The sequence below is a fragment of the Rhinoderma darwinii genome, chromosome 4 (assembly GCF_050947455.1).
Source record: "Rhinoderma darwinii isolate aRhiDar2 chromosome 4, aRhiDar2.hap1, whole genome shotgun sequence".
Lineage (NCBI taxonomy): Eukaryota > Metazoa > Chordata > Amphibia > Anura > Rhinodermatidae > Rhinoderma > Rhinoderma darwinii.
Window position 1 is genome coordinate 27,125,481 of NC_134690.1, and position 23,241 is coordinate 27,148,721.

Sequence of the window (23,241 nt, forward strand, 5' to 3'; positions counted from 1 at the left end):
GGTTGCCATGGCGACGGCGACATCCCAGTGACCGCCATGGATACTGCGACATCCCAGCGGTCGCCATTGCGACATCCCAGCGGTCGCCATGGCGACGGCGACATCCCAGCGGTCGCCATGGCGACGGCAACATCCCAGCGCTCGTCATGGCGACGGCAACATCCCAGCGCTCACCATGGCGACATCCCAGCGGTTGCCATCACAAGAGACACTACGGCGACATCACAGCGAATGGTATAGCGAACGGTATAGCGATGACAATATCACTGCAGTCGCATTCCATGGCGACATCCCAGCAGTTGTCATGGCAACAGAGACATCCCGGCGGTCACCATGGCGATGGCGACATGCCAGGGGTCGCCATGGCGACGGCGACATCCCAGCGGTTGCCATGGCGACATCACAACGGATGCTACATCACAGCGAACGGTATGGAGATGACAACATCACTGCAGTCGCATTCCATTGGTTGCCATGGCGACATCCCAGCGGTTGCCATGGCGACAACCCAGCAGTTGTCATGGCGACGGCAACATCCCAGCGTTCGCAACGGCGACATCCCAGCGGTCGCCACGGCGACATCACAACGGACGCTATGGCAACGACGACATCACAACGAACGGTATGGTGATGACGACATCACGGCAGTCGCATCCCAGCGGTCGTCATGGTGACATCCCAGCGATCGTCATGGCGACATCCCAGTGGTTGCCATGGCGACTGCGATGTCCCCGCAGATGCCATTCCAGCGGTCACCATGGAAACGACATCCCAGCTGTCGCCATGGAGACGGCGATATCCCAGCGTCCGCCATGAATACTGCGACATCCCAGCGGTCGCCATGGCGACATCCCAGCGGTCGCCATGGCGACGAGGACATCCCAGCGGTCGCCATGGCGACGAGGACAACACAGCGGTCGCCATGGCGACGAGGACATTCCAGCGGTCGCCATGGCGACGGCGACATCCCAGCGGTCACCATGGCGACGGAGACATCCCAGCAAGCGTCATGGCGATGGAGACATCCCAGCAAGCGCGATGGCGACATCCCAGCGGTCGCCATGGTGACGGCGACAACCCAGCGGTCGCCATGGCGACATCCTAGTGGTCGCCATGGCAACGGCAACATCCCAGCGGTCGCCATCACAACGGACACTACGGCGACATCACAATGGACGCTATGGCAACGACGACATCACAGTGAACGGTATGGCGATGACGACATCACTGCAGTCGCATCCCAGTGGTCGTCATGGCGACATCCCAGCGGTTGCCATGGTGACTGTGACGGCGCAGCAGTTGCCATGGCGACTGACGGCGCAGCAGTTGCCATGGCGACATCCCAGTGGTAGCCATGGAGACGACATGCCAGCGGTCGCCTTGGAGACGACATCCCAGCGGTCGCCATGGAGACGGCGATATCTCAACGGCCGCCATGGATACTGTGACATCCTAGCGGTCGCCATGACGACAACACAGTGAACGGTATGGCGATGACAACATCACTGCAGTCGTATTCCATTGGTCGCCATGGCGACAACCCAGCAGTTGTCATGGCGACGGCGACATCCTAGCGGTCCCCAATGGCGACATCCCAGCTGTCACCATGGCAACGGCGACATCCCAGCAGTCACCATGGCGACTTCCCAGCGGTCGCCATGGCGATGGCGACAACCCAGCGGTCGCCATGGCGACAGCGACATCCTAGCGGTCGCCATAGCGACGCTGACATCCCAGCGGTCGCCACGGCGACAGCACAACCGACGCTATGGCAACGACGACATCACAGCGAACGGTATGGCGATGACGACATCACTGCAGTCGCATCCCAGCGGTCATCATGGCGACATGCCAGCGATTGCCATGGCGACTGCGAGGGGCCAGCAGTTGCCATGGCGACATTCCCAGCGGTCGCAATGGAGACGACATCCCAGCTCTGTGCGCACTGATTTTTTGATTTTGCTAGAGCTTTCTGCAGGCGGGATTACCATGTAAAGAACTACAGTTCCCATGATTCCTCACACCCTCACGGACGTTGCCTATATTTACAGCTGTCCATAACAAGGGGTAAGGTAGTGCTATAATTAGTTACTGTCTGCTACTGAGACACAGCTCTGCTGTTATACTATCTACTGCCCAGCATGTGAAACACAATCCCAATTCCAATCCAGAGACAGGGAGGGAAGGGGGAGAGCAGGGAGCAGAGGAAATAAGAGGCATACAACAGGGAGGGGGAGAGGGGCGATAACCACGTGTTCAGTGTACGGGACATTACACAAGCAGTAGATAAACACCAGGAGCATGGTCATGTTACTGCTTGTGAGACTGACTTAGAGAGGCATTTTAGCTACAGACAGCACATTAGTAAAATACTCATCTTAATGCAGTTACACTATCTACACACAAGACCGGAAACCCCCTTTAACTCTACTCAGTCACCTCAGTGACATCGATTCTAGTTGCTACACTCGAACGCTAGCCACATACATGTACATGTGGTCAACCAGTTTGGATGTTTTTGACCACAGTGGCTGACCATAGTACAAATTGTCCCAAACTGGTCGTTAAGGCTCGTGTCACATCATTGGTCCATTTAGGAGTCTAAATAATACTAGGGTTTTGTCTGAGGCAGTCACATGGTGGAGTCCGTTGTGGCTGCTTTACAGGTCATAGATACATTTTTCATTGAGCCAAAAACAAATCCCGTGGTAACAAGCGCAGGAAAACATGGTGGTTTCAACGTGTTTATAGTGGACTGTTGAAGTTCTCACAAGATGGTAAGTCCTTTTTTCCTAAATACAAGTACATTTCACCAACTCCTTACTTTTTGCCTAGAATGTGTAAAAAGCGAAGACTGTTTATTTTGTATAATAAAGGGTTTTGGCAAGGAAGGAAGCAGTTTGTGTGGTTATTTAGGCGTCTGTCACCAGCTTCAAAAGTCTGGCCATGTGTACGTATTTTTTAACAGCTGGGGTCATGTACAGATCACAGTAAAGTTTAGCAGAATTACCGCTCAGAACTGCTGATTACTACTGTGAACTCGCTGAAAGACAGAGGACGTGACAAAGTCTCAGCCGATTGACGTGCCTGATGATTATTCATGAATGAGGCCCCCAATAGTCACAAATTAGTCTCCGGGTCAAGTACATTTAAATACGATACAGTACTTGAATACGGTTTGCTGGAGAGCAGGTTCATATACTATAGTAGACCTGACTAGTAGAGGATTCACAGTTCTGGATTATTGGACTGAAGGCTCTAATCCCCAAAAAATAAGGGACAGAAGACAACAAAATCTAATTAGTGTGCAACTCAATGTAAGCAATTCTTAGCCTTAAAGGGCTTGTCCAGTTTAGAAAACCCATTTTCATAAACCCTATTGGGGAATTCTGAATTAAAAGAGGGGGGTCCTCTGTTCAGGATCCCCATCTCTTGGGCAGAGATTGGCGAGCAGTTACAGAGAGCGTCTCTCACTCTGCAGGACCCTGTCCTGTATTACACAAAATATGTTGCTCTCTCTCTCTCGAACCTATCCTGTATTACACAGACAAATCATTGATATGAAAAAGTACTGTGTAATGCTTAATTTCCCCTGTGGTGGCGCTGCAGGGAAATCTAACATTTATTGCCAGGATTCTCTACAGATTACAGCTGATCGCTGGGGGTCCCAGCAGGGTGACTGCTTTGGAATCAGCTAATTATTAAGAAATCCTTCTAACAAAAAGGGAATTTTTTTAAGCGAACAAACCCTCTAAAGGGGTTTTCCCATCTCAAAGTGATGGCATATCGCTAGGAAAGGATATGCCATCACCTTCTGATTGGTGGGGGTTCAACCTCTAAGACCCCCACCAATCCTAAGAATAAGGGACCACATTGCTGGTTTAGTGCTGAGTCCCCATCAAAGTTTTCCCGCAAAAGAGGCGCTCCCTGCTATCCTTGGTGCAGTGAACTGCAGCCCTCGCCCCTTAAAAAAAATGGGTCAAAATGAGCAGAGAAGGGGAAACAGGACAAGCAGAAACTTCAACAAATACAATTGATTATATAACTTCCCGAATGTCACCGAGACATGGTCGGGTGTGTGAGCTTGAACCGTAACAACAATTACAAAAATGCTGGGGCCATGTCCTTTGGCTTTTAGCTCTAAGAGTTCTGTATCCACGTACATGTTACAGTCCTATTAATTTGCTAGACTTCAGTCTAATCATGGTGGTCTAACAAGAGAATGAAGGGACCTTGATGCTTTTTCCCAAAATACGATAAAGTTATTTTCTACACATCCAATTTTTTATGGTTCCTTTTTAATCGAACACTGCTCTACTTCCAACCAGTCATTGTGTGCGGCACAGCAAAACTGCCCCATTAGGGTAAACGGGCCTGAGTTTAATTTCCTACGCACTCCAGGTCGGGAGTGTGACTGTATTGGAGAAAAGCTAACTGAACGGCCCATACGGTGGTCCTTTGTTCAAGGGTTCATTGGAGGTGTCCAAATTTGGACCCCACGGAACAGACACGAATAACATGTCCTAGTGATCTGACGCCAATGTCTATGGTTGGAAAACCCCTGACGAGCTAAAAGACAGAAGGGCATGGTGGTCGGTCGAAAGCCATGGGCCTGTTCATTTTAGCTATCAGTGGAGGTCCTAGAACTTTCTCCTACACAGTGGGAATCTTATAGCATTTTTTTTTCAATATTTAACAGTATCAGAAGGTTGTCATTAGCTACAAATTTATTGCTTTAGTACAAAATTTTCTCCATAAGTCAATATTTTTTTCGACTATTTCACGGTCTGCTCTCTACGCTCCACTAAGTATTTACTATAATGAAAATTAATTAGTCACCTGAGTTTCACGTCTTTCACATTAGTACAAAGTGCCCATTGTACCGACACAGAATGCCCATGTTTTATAGTAAACACTTAACTCAAAAGTGGAAAATGAAATAATAAAAATACTGAGTCACTTTTTGTACTATTGTCAGAATGCAAAAATAATATGAATCTTTTAACGGCCACATAAATTGTAGAAAGACGCTCGTTGTCCTATCCGCCTCCCATCCGCCTCCTCCCCCCCCCCATGCATTTCAGGCCGTTTAATAACACAATTTTTATTTTTGTAAACCCGGGTGGGATGATATTCTGGCCAATGAGGTCATTAGGGACTAATTGTGAAATGACTTCACTTTATGAGTTTTAAAAATATGGGTTTATGCCTATTCACTCATTAAACAATAATTATATATGTCTGGATAAGCTCTAACTGGAAGCACATTGTACGGAAATGTTTCAGATTGCATGTGCAGGCAGCATGTTTGGCGAAATATTTGGAAATTTAAGACATGACAGATTGTAGGAAACATAAAGAGACATCGACTTCACAACACCAGGAAGTTCCCCTAATTATTCTACAAGTTATTCTCATCACAGGGCTAGATGCAATGAATTATTATATATAGATTAGACAGCGGCAGGAACATACAGCAATATGGCAGGTGCCAAATATAATATGTACACTGATCAGTCATAACATTAACCACTGACCAGTGAAGGGAATGGCAATGATGATCTGGTTACAATGGCGCCTGACAAGGGGGGGGGGATATATTATACAGCAAGTGATCAGTCAGTTCTTGAAGTTGATGTGATGGAAGCCGGAAAAATGGGCAAGTGTAAGGATCCGAACGACTTTGACAGAGACTAAATTGTGATGGCGAGACAACTGGGTCAGAGCATCTCCAAAACGGCAGATCCATCGGGGTGTTCCCGGTATGCAGTGGTTAGTACCTACCAAAAGTGGTCTAGGAAGCAAAAATTGGTCAGAAAAGAGTTCAAGGTGATGACTTGGCCGCCAAAGTCCCCAGATCTCAATCTGATCGATCATCTGTGGGATGTGGTGGAAAAACCAGTCCAATCCATGGAGGCCGCACCCCCCAACTTACAGGACTTAAAGGATCAGCTGCAAACATTTTGGTGCCAGATACCACAGGAACCTTCAGAGGTCTTGTGGGGTCCATGCCTTGACAGGTCAGAGCAGTCTGGCAGCATACGGGGGACATACACAGTATTAGGCAGGGGATTTAATGCTCTGGTTGATCTGTGTTTTCTGATACTGAGATTTTTTTTTAGGGTATGTACACATTTGAAATACATTTTTTTATTATTATTCCAAAACATCTAAAATAACAAGTTAGTCAACGGCAAATAGTATTATTTCAAAATCTTCGACCATTTTGTGTATACAGCTCCTATGCAGATCTGTGTGTCTCCAAGGTTGCAGACTACAAACAAACTCTGCGTAGTCTGATTCAGCGGTCATGTATTAACACTACCCCCCCCTGATTCTAGCTTTCTTTGTGTTCCTGAAATATAAAAATTCTTTGTTAAGCAGTAAAGGCTTGCACTGTTACGAGGACACTGTGGCTGCTGGGATGAGAGCAATGTGGATGACTCTGCCGTGGGCCACTTGAACTGACTTTCTGTTTGGTCCTGTTGTGAGGGAACTGTGGCTGGCTTTATTAGAAGGATGCTGTGACTACCTCTATTATGTGGGTACTATGACATTGACATTATTATGTGGGCATGTGGTTTACACTATTAAGGGGGCATAGTGACTGGGACTATTATGGGGCACTGTTATCCAGTCGGTGAGGTGGAAGGGGAGGAGAAGCTGCCTGGATTACCTTCCATAGTGACGTTCTGCCAGGTTTAGAAAACCGCAACTGAGGACACCATTTCCAGTTTTGGTAGGTTCACAATAATATCAAGTACGATCCAGATGCCCAACGGGTCAGTTCTCCCCTTTAAAGGGTTACGTAAATATATAACATGCCTAGTTGAATAGAAATAGTAAAGGGAGGAAACCTCCAGCTCACCAGCTTGATGCGTCTCCAGACTCTCCGCTCGGATCCCCGCTACGGCTGGCGGTATGTAATGGAAGAAACAGAAGAAATGATCCAGCGCTGAGTCCTGTTGTGAGTTAAAAAGGAAGCGATGTTCCCACCTTTATTGGGGTGATGTAGATTAAAATTGTAGGGAGACGCAGTCCCAAGAAGAATGTGAGTAGGCGGTTCTGCCCTGGCCTACGCGTTTCGAGCACGTCCTGTGCTCTTAGTCATGGCAAAGAAATGTCAAACATGGACGTGCTCGAAACGCGTAGGCCAGGGCAGAACCGCCTACTCACATTCTTCTTGGGACTGCGTCTCCCTACAATTTTAATCTACATCACCCCAATAAAGGTGGGAACATCGCTTCCTTTTTAACTCACAACAGGACTCAGCGCTGGATCATTTCTTCTGTTTCTTCCATGCCTAGTTGAATGTTAATTCCTTTTGAGAACCACTAGGCGATGAGAATTATTTTTTTCCCCTTTTATGGCAAATTAGATCCGGTCTTATAGGATTTTTTTTTCCAATGCTTTTCTCTGGAACAACCATGGTAAACTAAATTTTTGGGTATTTTTATTTTTGTGTTGGCCCTCCTGCACACTTTCTTTTTTTCCATGATAGCCATATGTCTTTTTTTTCAACAATACTAAATATGTTACAATCATTTGTTTTTGGATTTTATCTTACCTTATAATCTAGAGGACCATGGGAACCCCTTGATTCTTGGGGCGCTGTCATTTTGTTAAACCCATGAATGTATATTTACTACTCTTACATGGACCAACCTGTTTAAACTGGCCAATTTCTTCAATCTGTAGGTGGGTGTGTAAGTAACTTAATACCGGAACATTTAAGCACCAGGGTAGATGTATTTTTTTCCCTCTTGCTTTGCTTTTAGGAAATGACCCGAACTGTGTTTTTAAGACTCCGCCAAAGGAACATGGAAGAAACTGTCAGTCAAACCTCAATACCGACAGAACCTACGAAATCTGCTCATTGCTTAAGTGAAATAAAATAAACACAAAGTCAAGAGCTATCGAAAGAAAGTCTGGTGCTACGAAAAAACACGCTTAGACTACATGTCACGTCAAACAAATAAACACTTCCAGATGGTATTCACTGGGAGAAACTGAATCTTCCATTAATTTAGGGAGGGACTCTGCCGGAAATTAAGTGTATAACAAGAATAACAAATAGGTCCACGGCATGGTCAATTTATCTGACGTAACAATACATTCCTCCACTACCGAGTTCTTCTGTGATGGTTCCTTCTTGACCAGAAAGGGCCAGTTCGCAGGAAAATTGCTCATCCGTGGTTTGACATAGTCACTACTCAGCAAATTAACATGTAACGCTTGTATTTAAGGCGCAACTCCACCCTCTAAATATTTATACAAGTCTGTATCCATGTATAAAAATACAGCCCGATCCAGGACCATGATGCAATCAGAAAACAACGTTTTGAAGTTAAAATTATCCGCTGGGCACCACAAAGTAGCAACCAAAGCTCATATTTGTAATTATATTACTTGAAGGGTAACTAAACTTTTGACATATCATGGTGACATGCCAGAAGATTTGATCGGTGGGGGTCCGAGAACTGAGAACCCCACCGATTGCTAAAACAAAGCTGCAGTAGCGGTTGGGTGAGTTTTGTTTCGGATTGGTTTTCAGCGTGCGGTGTACGGACTCATAGACTTTCTATTGAGCTCATAAACTGCTCCGAGGAAGGCCGCTCAGAAACTAAACGGCACAGTGCTGACCCGAGTGCTACTGCTGCTTTGTTCTAGCGATCAGTGCGGGTCTCAGTGCTCGGACCCCACCGATCAAAACTTCTGACATATCAAAAGTTTTTTAAACGTTTAGTTACCCTTTAATGTACAAGGGTAGTCTAGTTTAGAATTAATAATTGGCATCCCATGTTCCCTCCTCTGTTATTCAGACTAGAGAAGGGCTACAACGAATATATCTCTTGCTCTGGAGGACCCAGAATGTCCATGCATTACATGTACAGCTCACTATTTCAATGAGAACTGTGTAACGGTCAATTTCACCTCTAGTGGTGCTGCAGGTGAGTTGAACGCTTGCTGCCAGGTTCAGATACAGTTAACACTGGGGGTCCCAGGAGTGGGCGAATAGTATAGAGGAGGAATAGATGGCAAGGTGTGTGTCAAGCAGCAAGGAGCGTATGCGGCACCACAACTGCAGGTGCCCTCCTAACAATGCACAGGCTGCAGGTGCCCTCACCACAATGCACCCTCTGCAGGTGCCCCCAAAGTGTGCATCACCTACAACACAGGGTGTTAATGACACAGCATACGTGACTAACAAAATATTGTAAAAATATAACAGATAAAAAAAATAAACAAGCAAAAAAAATAAATTAGAATAAAAAAAGTATGCAAAAAGACAAGAAAAAAAATTACATTGCTTGTTAGCTGCTCTCCGTTCTAACTCATAGAGGAGGTGAAGAGCGGGAGTCCGTTTCCTATGACAGCCATAGAGGCATATGGAGAGGGGTTATCCTGATAGGACAATCCCTTTAAGTGGATCGTGTTAACATTCAGTTCCATTGAGATACTGGTTTGTATTCTTCAGCAGTGACTGACAGGTCATCAACCATTAACACATCTTAGATAAAGTCTGTTATGTTTCAACGCCAAGGCTGGAAATCCTGTCTGTAGGGTGTAATGCGTGTGTGGAGGGCGTATGCTGCAGCTTTTCTTCATTACCCTGAACGCTAATAGTGCGGCTCCAGCTATTTATTGAAGTGTCCTTGGTCGTCCCAGACATATTTAATTTGGATGCAATAAATGGAGGATTCAGATGTGAAGGTCAGCTCGGCTTCCGCCACATCATCTGCTACATTGATTGAATAACTACTAGTGGGAGAGAAGACCCTTTCCCAAACACAAAGAAATGAGAAAAATGTGTTCTTTAGATTTTGCAGATGATTTAAGCAACATAAGAGGGTGTTTTAAGGAAACTCACTAAATCAATGTGAAGTTACTGGAAAGAAGAGCGCGGAGATTATAGCACATCCTTGCTCCAAAATCAAGACTTAGCCGGGCTGAGAACTCTGCTTGTTCTTTCTCATTTAGCAGGGACTAGGAAGCAGAAAATGCACACCAGCCATTATAGACACTATGGAGCGGTCATTCAGTCACCCAGGCTTCATATAAATGCACAAACTATTTTTTCCCTTCCCCCTCCCGCTGTGGCTCCTGTCGTTTTACATCAAATTCAATACAGTTGTGATTTGTGGAATCCTGGGAGTGCCAGTCCCTCCTGTCCTGAAATGTTGGAGCGGGATATATGACCAAGGAATAGCAGGGGGCTCATTTCGATTTTTTGCTATGACATTCCCCCACAGCTCTATGGAACAAAAAGTTGAACCCCCAAGTATTGATAGACATAAATGAAGCAACTTTGCAAATAGTCCTAATTAAAAATATACTATTGTTTTGTATCTACAGCTCCTTTTCAGATCTATGACTACAGACTAGGGCTGGGCGATTACTCAAATTAATTAGATTCATTCGCCCTCAAGGCCTCTGACGATTCTGTTTCTTAACAGAATCGTTGAATATATTCTTTAGTGGCACCATCGCGCCCTGCTGCAGGAGGAAGCTCTGCCCCGCTCCGCCTCGTCAGCCCCGTCTGGAAAGCCGCGTCCTGTTCTGTCCCTGCTTCCCCACGGAACTGCTGTTCTGTAGTGAACAAAATGATACAGTACGAAACAGCAATTCCGTGGGGAAGCAGGGCCTCCTAATATATAGCCACACCACCCTGAAGATAGTACCCCTCCTTGTAGATTGCACCCCTCCTTGTAGATTGCACCCCCCTTGTAGATCGCACCAGCCCCCTTGCAGATCGCAACACCCCCCCCCCCCTTGTAGATTGCACCACCTCCCCTTGTAGATTGCACCACCACCCGCCCTTGTAGATCGCACCAATCCCCCCTTGCAGATCACAGCACCCCCCCTTCTTGTAGATAGTGCCATTGTAGCTGCCACTAGGAGCTGTATCCCCGGTCAAAGTGTCGCCAACCTCTGGCCGGGGACTCAGCTCCTAGTGGCAGCTACAGTGGCGCCATCTACAAGAAGGATGGGGAGGTGCTGCGATCTACAAGTGGGGGTGGGAGTGCGATGTACATGTGGAGGTGCGATCAACAAGGGAGGGGGTGATGCTGAGATCTAAAAGGGGGATGAGTGCGTGATCTACAAAGGGGGGTGCTGCGATCTACAAGGAGGGGTGGGTGCGCGATCTACAAGTGGGGGTAATACTGTAATCTACAAGGTAAAGGGGAGTAGGGGTGTGATCTACAAGTGCGGGTGCGATCTACAAGTGGTGCTGCGATCCACAAGGGGGATGGGGTTCTATCTGCAAGGTTGTGTGGCCCTATATGGGGGGGTGGCACGATGTCACTATATGTGGGCACTGTGGCACTATATGTGGGCACTGTGGTACTATATGTGGGCACTGTGGCACTATCTACAGGGACATCGCAGCACTATCTGCATGGGCACTGTGGTGTTTTCAGGGGAATGGGACAAAAAAACCCTGACAAAGGAAATCTATTAGGAGACACTGATGCAAAATGTACATGAAAAACTGACAATTGATGAGTTCTTAATGGCCATTTTTTTTCACTGTCTTGTGTCTTTTGTTCACGTGTACTGTGGTCGGGCCGGGACATCCGGCAGACACACAGACCGGTTTTCACGGTCCAATCACGGTCGTGTGAATCCGTCCTTAATGTATTTTAACACCCCATCGTGGGACCGATACTGCACGGGGTCCTGCTCAGACCTGACCCTATAATGTAATTTCTCCCCAGAGTGCGCGCTCGGCACCATCTGCCTGATCATGCTGCAATTTACTCTGCTCTCGCCTGCAATGTCAGAGACCGGCTGAGGTGGTGCCGGGCAGAGAGGGATGTTCGCGCACGCAGCGCATCATTGATTATAGATTCTGTTAACCTGTTCCCTGCTGGGGAACACAGAAGTTATAATCAAATAGATATACATTTTTCTAATTGTATTTCTGATAAAAAAGTATTTGCAGAGTATAAAATTTGTTACGTACAATTATACCAATATATGTTAAAAAGCTATTTATATAAAGAAAATAATTTATCAAATTATCTCTTGGTGTTACTGTTAAATAAACGGAGAAAAATCGAGGTTCAAATCGAAAATCGCCCCTAGTGTTGAAAAAAAATCTACATATTTTTTTACAAAATCGCCCAGCCATACTACAAACCTATGTGTCTCCATGGTAACAGACTACAATCAATTCATTTGTAGTCTCATCCTTCAGTTATAGTCTTTTCCATCTGTTCCCTACATCTCGCTAACCTACCAAATATAGGTTACCAAGAAGTAGGGGACAGATGGAAGAGAGTGTAAAATCAGGATTAAAGTACGCAGGCTTTGTTTGTAACCATAGTGATACATAGGTACGCATAGGAGCTGTAGACACAAAATAAAAGGATATTTTTAATTAAGACTTTTAGGGCCCTATTCACCAGAAGGATGCCAAAAGAGTGTCGTATTGACATCAGTTAGAGAGGTATATGTTGGAAAACTTATTTTTCAACTATATGGAATAGCAACTTCACTATTCTATAGAGACATCCCGCAAAAAAAGTAAAGAAGCCTATGGGCAACGTATGCCACTGTACAGTGGAACTCGTCGGAGGCATCTATCGGAGGTATACGTCAGGAAATCCTCCCCACATATAGCTCTGATGTACCCTGAGTGAATAGACCGTTAGGTGATTCATTTCTGGCAGAAAAGACTACGCAGAGGTGTGACCAGAGCCCGAGCCTACAATAAACTAATGTACCATTACCCGGAGTGAAGTCCTTTACATGCTGATAAGATGTGTGTATTACCGGTCATTCCACCACTTGTATAGTTTGCCTTTTGCCAGTAGAACACGCGAGAGAATCTTCTGGAGAATATTTATACACCAACCTTACATAATAATGGGGTTGTAAAGTGACCGGCGGAGACATTGCTGCACTGTATATAATAGAGACAGCCGCGGGGAGTAGGAGCGTTCATCTTCTAGTGACAAATCGCTCTGTGTTATGTATCAGATGAGAACACAACACAATCTATAGTCACAGTTCTAGAATGGCACTTAATCTTCACTAAATACATCAGCCATTGTCTCCAGCATCATCCACTAGAAACAGCCGATGCCAGACACGCTTGGCACAGAAAGCTCAGCTCTTAAGTGATTAAGCATAGGACATACCTAATGGCATAGCATCTGATATGTCTCCAGCAATCAGAAAAGACCCTACTATAAGAGTTTACTTGAATGGTGATGTGGTGCAATACCAGACACAGCCAATGGATAAGGGTGGCGCTTTTACAGGGGGTAAACGTAAAAAAACCTTTTTAATAATCCTGAAAAACCCCATGGCCATATATTAGTAATCATAAGTTAGAGCAGCAGACAAAGTTTGGTAATTCTCTTTTATTTACTTATAGAGACATTTCCATTTTTTAGATTTGTAGTGGCGGACATTTTTTCAAAAGTAACGACAGGAAGTGCGGGCAGATTGGTGGTTACCTATGAATTAGTTGCTTAGGAACGGATGGTAAAACGGTCAGGTTGTCAGAATGTTCAATAAATAACAAATTAACATTTGTACAACTACTGAGAAGAGAATTCAAAAGATACAACCAATATGGCCGCACTTCCTGTTATCACACTTGCAAAAACGGGCCCTGCAGCAAAACAGAAAAATATAAATATCTAACATATTTACCAAACTTTGGCTGCTGCTCTTCCTTCCGATTTACTGATAAATGGACAATTTAAGGTTTTGAGCGAAAATCTCCTTAAATTATTCAATCAGGGTCACGATTAGAAATCATAGAGCCTACAGCAAGGTGAGGAATAAACCCCCACCTGGTTGTAACCTTTAGGGTATGTTCACACAGAGTTTTTTGCAGGCAGAAATTTCTGCCTCAAAATTTCACGGCGCTTCTCACCCACGGCCATTAAGTGCCGCAGGCAAAAACCGCAGCAAAATACGCTTTCTCTGCCTCCCATTGAGTTCAATGGGAGATCAGAGACGTAAACGCCCAAAGATAGGGCATGCCTCTTCTTTTTCCCGTATTTTGGCGCATTTTCGGACTCTGTTCACGCGTCAAAAAACTCAGTGTGAACTGGCCCTTACTGTAGCAATGCAAACAGCAGTGTAACTACTGTTACTTGAGAATCCACAAATATATGGATAACAGCGTTATAAAAGATCTTCTGCACAAAGGAGAAGCCACATAATGATGGCACGGGGTTAAAGGGTTATTCCCAAGTTGAGTCAAATTTTTTCTTTAGGCATTCTAAGCCGAAATTAAATTAACCCCTTCACGACCACCCCACGTAGATTAACGGGTTGCAAAGCTGGTCGTTGTGCCTGCAGCCCGTTAATCCACGTGTGCTCCTAACAGAGCACACAAACGCTCCCCGCAGCCCGGCATCTCCCAGTACAGGCTGCTACTAGCAGCCTTAGTACTGGGGGAAAACATCGGGTCGGATCACAGCGGTGATCCGAACTGATTAACCCCTTAATTGCGGCAGTCAATAGTGACCGCCGCATTTAAGTTCTTATAGCAACATCGGCACCCCGCTACGCGATTGCGGGGGCCGATTGTTGCGGGGGGGGCAATTGCTATGGCAAATGGAAGCCTAACAAAGGCTTCCTATCTGCCATTACGTTAGCCGACTAGGCCCCAAAAAACCTGCGGGGTCAAAATGCTCACTATACCCCTAGATAATTTCCTCAAGGGGTATAGTTTCCGAAATGGGGTCACTTTTGGGGGATTTCCACTGTTTTGGCGCCGCAAGAGCCTTTCAGACCCGACATGGTGCCTAAAATATTTTCTAATAAAAAAGGAGGCCCCAAAATCCTCTAGGTGCTCCTTTGCTTCTGAGGCCAGTGCTTCAGTCAATAAGTGCACTAGGGCCACATGTGGGGTATTTCTAAAAACTGCAGAATCTGGGCAATAGATATTGAGTTGCGTTTCTCTGGTAAAACTTTCTGTGTTACAAAAAAAATAGATGAAAAATTTATTTCTGCAACAAAAAAAAAAGAAATTTGAAAATTTCACATCTACTTTGCCTTAATTCCTGTGAAACATCTAAAGGGTTAAGAAACTTTCTAAATGCTGTTTTGAATACTTTGAGGGGTGAAGTTTTTAAAATGGGGTGACTTATCGAGGGTTTCTAATATATAAGGCCCTAAAATCCACTTCACAACTGAACTGGCCCCTGTAAAAATAGCCTTTTGAAATTTTCTTGAAAATGTGAGAAATTGCTGCTAAAGTTCTAAGCCTTGTGATGTCATAGAAAAATAAAAGGATGTTCAAAAAACAATGCCAATCTAAAGTAGACATGTGGGGGATGTTAATTAGCAACAATTTTGTGTGTTATAACTGCCTGTCTTACAAGCAGATACATATAAATTTAGAAAAATGCTAATTTTTGCAATTTTTCGCTAAATTTTGGTGTTTTTCACAATTAAATACTTAATGTATCGAGCAAATTTTGCCAGTAACATAAAGTCCAATGTGTCACAAGAAAACAGTCTCAGAATCGCTTGGATAGGTAAAAGCATTCCGAAGTTATTACCACATAAAGTGAAACATGTCAGATTTGAAAAAATTGGCTGCGTCCTGAAGGCCAAAACAGGATGTGTCCTGAAGGGGTTAAAAATCATTTACTGTTAAAATGTTTCAAAAAATCATTCCCTAACTCCCTTTTTTTTAAACTTGATAACTCAGCTAGTGCTGGTTATCTTTTATAAAAAGGGGCGTGAGCGGCACAATGTCAATCAAGCCGCTCTGCAGTGTGCGCGCTCCCGACGTTGCTAGATACTGTAGTTCTAGCAGCATCGGGAGAATGTTCGTCTCAAGCAGGCACGGTAAGCTTGGTTGAGACGAACACAGTGGATTGCAACACGGCACCCTTCACACATATACACAAATGTTACATGCAGTACCTTGAGCGGAACACTGATATGCGCGTTCATGATAGAAATGACATCCCCTCCTAAGGACGGAGAGAGGATATGATTGCGCAAGTGCGGCAACCGCTAAAGGTAAATAGTGGTGGCCGGATCCCTAGACAACGAGCTACAAACAAAGAGGGACTGACAGCGACTTCAAGAAAAAATATCCAGAAAACGACAGCGCTGGGATAAAGAAAGGTAATTACAAAAATTAATATCGTTAGAAGGGTGAGCTTAATAGCTAGATTTATGTAGATGGAAATTACCCTTTATGCCAGCATTCGAACTATCAAGAAGCTGAATGTCGAGTGCCCGGATGTCAGAAACGGCAAGGTGCCCAGCAGGGAAGGTTCCACCACTTCTGTCTTCTCTGATTTCATATACACAGCGCTCTGTGAGAGCTCCGTCACGACTGATTATGTGATTGCCAGGTTGTCGGCACAATGAAATAAGAAATTTTTGTAATAAAGAAATTGTTTTGCCAGCTTCGGTGAGTGCCTCGATTATTCCTCTACAAATACAATGAAATAAGAGATGGGGCTGTGCTGGGCCTATTTAGACCCATTTGAAGGACAGAATATAAATATACAAAAAAAATTAAATAATAATAATGAATTAAACACCCCCCCCCCCCCCTTAAAAGCACTACTAATTATCGGCATAGCACATGCCCCAACTCAATAACCGTAAATCACAAATGTAATATATCTAAATTAAGGGTACATAGGATGGTGAATACATTTGTATAATTACCAGAAATATATTTTTGTTACTATTTTTAAAACCTGTAATCCTGATATTTTTTAAAAATAAATAAATAAATAAATATGTTTTGCATTTTTTTGAACAAAGAAAGTTGTAATGGTCTCTAAAAAAGCCCCAAAAATCCTGTTGATGGTCCAAAAAGATGAAAAAGTTATAGCCGTTAAACTAATATGCGCTAAAAATGGTCATGAAGGTTAAAAATTCCCCTGAACTGGAGGGTTGGTTATCCTGTTTAGAAAAAAACACCATTTTCATTTACCCCATTAGGAAATTCTGAGTTAAAGAGGATCTGTCACTCATTTAGGTCCCACGCACACATCCGTATCATTCATCCGTAATTACGGGCCCATTCATTTCTACGGGACACCTGGGCTACAGACACCTTTCCGTATTTTTACGGATGGGTGTCCGTGCCTTTGAAATGATAGAACATGTCCTCTTTTGTGGCCGTAATTATGGCACTGACTCCCCTTAGAAGTCTATGGACGCTTCCGTAAGTATGGACTGCTACGGATGTGCACCCGTTGCTGTCCGTAATTACGGAAGCGTTGCTAGGCGAAGCCATGTTTTCAGATGTTGCATATCATTTGTGGTTATCTTCTTCTTTTTGCGGATCCGTAAATACTGATGCATTGCGGATGCACTACGGACCATATTTACGGACACCGTTTCATAAATGCGGATGATTTATGGATGACTATAAATGACTATGGATCCGTATTTACGGACAGCATTTATGGATGGATGAAATCTACTGCCTTAGGCCCAATGCACACGAACATGCTTTTGCAGACGCAATTCCCACCAAAATCCACGGGAGAATTGCGGCCCCATTAATTTCTATGTGCCCATGCACACGACCGTGGCCCATAGAAAATAATGTCCGCAGCCATGTGCAAGGCCCGCGATTTGCGGGCGGCTCGCAGCTGACACTCCGCGGCCGGCCGACCCGAAAATCACGGCCTCCTAGAACAGCGGTTCTGGTGTCATATGAAAGGAGATTCTAATCTTTCATATGACACCAGGATCGCAGTGAAACAACCGGAGATATCGCCAGCTGAAAACACAGTCGGGAATGGAAGCTGTATAGTATACGATCACGCTGTGTTGCTGAGCAGGGTAGGGGGAGAAGCTGTTTGCTGATTGGACAGCGTCATACAGAAAACATTACACCGCCGGAGTGACCTCTTATTTGGCTATTAGAGCCACATCAGCATATTTACAAAAATGCTCATAACTTTGCAAATATTAAATGTTTTTGAAAACAAATCAAACTGTAGTTATCGGCATCATAGCGCCTATTAGATAAGTTAGGAGATCCTCTTTAATATGAGGTTGGGGAGTCTTCTGTTCAGGTTTCTAATCTCTTGGTCAGAGTGAAGATTGGTTATAAAGAGTGTCTCTTGCTCTGGAGGACCTGTCCTGTATTACACAGACAACCTTTTGATATAAATGGACACTGTGTAATGCTTAATTTCCCCTGTGGTGGCGCTGCAGGGAAATTGAACACTTACTGCCAGGTTTCCCCACAGATAACAGCTGATCACTGGAGGATCCAGCAGGAGAACACTTTGTGATCAGCTAATTGTCAGGGGAATCTTCTAACAAGTAGACGTTTTCCAAAGCAGAGAACCCCTTTAAAGTCAATGGAGAAACAGCTAAAAGTTATCGAAGAGGGTTTTAGTAAAAAATTTAAACTTTCCTGACTCAGAAACAATAGCATTTCAATGGCCCATGTATGTAGCCATTTTAAGAGCCAAATGTTGCCACATCGGCAGAACCCTCAGTTTTCCATGTGTACACTAAAACCCAATGTTAATAATTACAGTCTATTTCATATTTTAGGAATTTAACGGTGGAGCGTGGGGGAGGGGTAGATCCTTTTAAATAGCTTTGATTTTGAGTTGAAATACAGAAATTACTACTTTATATATGCCTATTATGCAAGTGAAATAAATATATGAACTAAAAAATGCATTTATGATTCCAAAAAAAGACAAAAATTACAAAGTTTTATTTCCCGGGAGAAATATTTCATTTTTACAAAGAAAATTACAGTGACCACAAATTGCTCTTAACAATTCCAAGGCTTCTTCATAAGACCACTTGAAGATGAAATCTCCTTAAGATTACAAATATAACTTTTTTTTTCGAGTCTGTTATTACGTACCGTGAATGGGGAGAGCGGGCCAATCTTGTGGCTGTAGCGTCGTATGGCCTCTCTGATGTGGCTAGGCTGGATGGCATCGCTGTTTGACTCAATCCCACCGGCTGCAGCACTCTGCAACAGAACAGGCACCCGAGCTGTTATTAAATGAAAAGCATACAACGGGACTTCATTCAGCTGAGGCTCGCTCATGTCATGCTGAGATTTTATTTCCTTTCTGTATCTAAAATACGTGCTGTTACTGCCACATCGTCCATCAAAAAATATCCACTGCAAAAGTCCATGACTAAATCACGATTATTCTTTCTAGTCTATGCACAGTGACCCCCACCCATCAGGAGAACGGGAGCCCCAAGTCAGCGGCCACTTATCAGTATGATCAATAGAAATGTGGCCACACCTTTGCGGCTCTCTCCGTTGACGTCTACGGCAGTTACGGAAAAAACTCTTCTGTAACTCCAATAGACCAATGAAGAGTGCCACCTGCAAACATGGCCACCTTTCCACTTGCTGCTTTACATTGACAAACAGGTTCAGGCGACGCCATTCTCCCAATATATTGGGTCCTAGAGGCGTTCATGGCATATCTTGTGGATACGTTATTAAATTCCCATTGCACCACAAAATCTTTCTTACCTGTACCTTCCAGGACAATCCAGAGGACCACAATGAAAACAACATGGACTGGTTTAGACAATCACTATCCATATGTCCTATTAGGGTATGCTAAACTCATAGAGAACATAACTGTATCCTTCTTGGGACACCTAGGTCTTAACTTACATACAGTAGATTGTGGGGTTTCCCTTCAGAGGACCACATTGTCCATCTACACCAATGGACTTCCAGTTACTGTAATGGGTGCAATAGTTCCCCTGGCAGAGTGACGCCAGAATCGGTTTATTTGGGAAATTTACAATATGTAAAGTGGTGGTCCAGACCAGATGATCCCCTTGAATACTGTTTTGGGATGTTGAGTCATTTTCTTCGCTACAGACAGCAATAAGGGGCTTTCAAATCCGTGATGTAATTCTCAGCCCAGGCTAGAATTTTGCCACGTTTTATCAAGGTCCCGAACAGCAAAAAAAAAACAAACCCATTTAAGTTGACTGGCTGATGCACTCTTGTATAAATAGGACTAGGGTAGAACATATATAAATTCTATTGACTCATACTGGTCCCTTTCCACAATGGGTTTGTTTCTTATAGACACACAACACAATAGGAAACCACTTACCCTTAGTGGAAAGACCTTGGATTAACCAGAGGAACCTCACGCAAAAATACAGAACGAAATAAATACTTGTCAAATTTCAATCCATGACATGCTAAATTCAAGAGGATACAACAGACTCAGCAAAAAGTTGCAGGAGGGCGCATAACACATTAAAGGTGTCTGAAGGTCAAACACTGCTCCAGATTATCCTTCTGAAGTCAACGGATTAATAATTTTTATTAATAATTTCAAACTTCAGAATTAGCCTCAAACTAACCCCCAGCCAGTGGGTAAACTTGGATACATTATTAAAAGTTTTCCTGTATTTTTCTTATTTTTACATACACACCTCTGTAGACATCCAACTACAAATACTGCACAGCCAACAACCGGTCCAGAGCTATAGATGTGAACAAACGTCTTGTTATATATGGTGGAACATTTCAAACCACAATCTTCCAGTCCCGGTTTGATCGGAGCCTCACTTGACTACTTTAGTCTACTCCAAGTGTACCTGGTGAATAAATCTCTCTATGTACCCATGTATTAAGGCAGCATGTGAACAAACACCACATACATTCCCTATTACGTGACCAAATGTCTCCTGTTTGTGTCATGCCTAATGACATAACCAACGAGATACTTTGCATTCTTTGCACCGCTTTTACATCAGCTACGTTCAGAATTTCAAAAATAAGTCTACCTAAAAAAAGAGCTCATCCACCACTAGACAATGTGCCCAGGTTTAACCCTGTTATAGGACATTTACCCCACCACATGATCTAGAACCCAGTAGAAGAATTTAGATGACATAATTAAGGGTAATAGACCCAGTATGTAAAGTGCTCCACCATATTAATAGATCTGCTGTATACATTAAGCTGCTAATGGCTGATCTCAGATACTACACCAGAAACGCAGGCAATGATGGTATCCATGTGATACCCTCTACGATCAATGGAGGTCCATACTGAGGAGACCGGTAGATCAAGTCTTTAGAAAGTACATGGAAACCATGTAAAGCTGCCCAAGAAGCAAAGCATTTCTGCTGAACCCATCACCCTTGTTCGAACATTGGTTCCTAACGAGACACACAAGAAAAGTAAAATAGGAGTGATATTCCTATAAATTCCCACTTGAGTGATTCTCAGGAACATTTCAATGTATGATTCCTTTCCTTCCAAAGTCTTTTAAAACACTATGATTGCACCATTTTATCAACAGTGACTAACACAAGTCCTATATAGACTTCACCGGTTGGAACAGATGATTGTGGCACCATATACATAACTGTTATCCTAAACTAATGTTGTTTCTGGTTGGATCATTAGCTCCTTTAAGGGGTTGTCCCAGAATAATAGACAAAAAGAGAAAATAAACGACACAATATAGCGTAGGGCAATCTCTTTCTAACAAAGCTAGAACCAGCCCTGTATCTTACATGGATCCAGAGATCTCCCTATTCATTGCTCTGCTAGGTTTTCTTCAGGCTGTCAGCTCAGTGGGCGTGTCCTTTCTGCTAAAGCTCCTCCCCCTTCCTGTCATAGCTTGTATAGACAGATCATTCTTTTTCACTGCCCCTTCTCTAGGAGAAGCTTCACAAATGCCCCCATTACATGTCTTTTTAGAGGGAAGCCCAGCCCTGTATAACTGTAGAAGAGGGAGAGCCTGCAGCTTACACAGAGTGAGAATGAGCAGTAGAGGGGAGAGCCCAGCCCTATATAACTGAAGAGGGAGAGCCTGCAGCTTACGCACAGTGAGAATGAGCAGTAGAGGGGAGAGCCCAGCCCTATTTAACTGAAGAAGAGGGAGAGCCCGCAGCTTACACACAGTGAGAGGATGAGCAGGAGAGGGGAGAGCTCCATGCTGTATGTGAACAGTGCTGTATGCAGGCTCTCTCTTCATATAACCAAACTGCTGGCTCTCCTGTGTGTTTCTTACTGTGTGAGTCACTATTCACACTACAATCCGTGTGTCTGAATAAAAGCTGCTTCTCTACTTCTTTATTGACTAGCCTTAGAAGGCATTTTCTATTGGCTGGTGGAAGTTATAGAGTAGAACTAAGCATGTGCGTCCTCCCTCATTTCGCTCAGTAAAAGGCTGTGCACATTACTATACAGATTGAACACCAGGAGGCGCCATTATAATGAAGTAAAGGGAATATCTCGCAACTGGAGCATTTTTGTAACATAAGGTATATTATAAAACAAATTAATTTTTAATGCTGAATTATATTGCAGTAAGGACTGTCCATTTTTAGGCCTTGAGGAATGAGCGATGTATTTTGTTTTTCTTAACAGCATTCCCAGAACGTTAACTTTTTAGATTTTTTGTCAACATAGCCGCATTAAGACTTGCTTTTTTGCAGGATGAGTAGTAGTTTTTCTCACCACCAATTTGGGGTACATATCATTTGTTAATAAAATATTTGCGAAGATGGGGAAATGAGCCATTGTTTATGGGATCTTTTTCTAATGGTTTACTATTTTTAATCAATAAAATATTTTTTTTATGGAAAAGTGTTGTTGTTTTTTTTTGGGGGGGTTATTAGACTTTAATAAATTAGATTTTACTTTTTTTGTCCTACTAGGGGACTTGAAGCTGCAATCATTTCATATCTGATCCTGGCCAATACAGTGGAAGCCTGGCTTCTATGCCCACACAATCGCCAGAATGTACTATTAGGTGACCGCAATCAGGACATCATAGAACGTCTGTTTGTGAAGAGGGGTTAGTAATGGGTATTACATCTATGGCCACTGTAATATGGAATACTACACATTATTCAACCCTTTTTGTGGTAGTAGAGCTTATTCGGATTGGTCACTTAGCAGTTATATATTAAACCACAGATAATAAAGAACACGCCGGGCTATACTGATACACTGTGTTTGACTAGAGCAGCGTCTAAAGAGGCGGTGTGTGACACAGGTATTCTTTCTAGGCTTTTCTTTGAAACCCTGTGTCATGCACCGCCTCCTCAGGACATGCACCGACCTCCTCAGGACATGCACCGACCTCCTCAGGACATGCACCGACCTCCTCAGGACATGCACCGCCTCCTCAGGTCCTTGCTCTAGGCATAACACAGTATTAGTTTTCACTAGAGTGTCCCTTTAATCATGATGTCACAATACGTCGTGCTAAACGGCTCAGATCTGTTACAATAACAAGTCCAGTC

General features: G+C 43.9%; 1 protein-coding gene across 7 annotated transcripts in view; it reads right to left on the reverse strand.

The window, feature by feature from the left end:
- SUPT3H (SPT3 homolog, SAGA and STAGA complex component) overlaps positions 1–23,241 on the reverse strand; it is a 449,050-nt gene that overhangs the window by 88,284 nt on the left and 337,525 nt on the right. For all 7 annotated transcript variants that reach the window (XM_075860943.1, XM_075860945.1, XM_075860946.1 and 4 more), the window contains one exon: positions 18,848–18,958. In XM_075860943.1, coding sequence (XP_075717058.1) covers positions 18,848–18,958 — 111 coding nt within the window. The remainder of the gene's footprint in view (positions 1–18,847; positions 18,959–23,241) is intronic.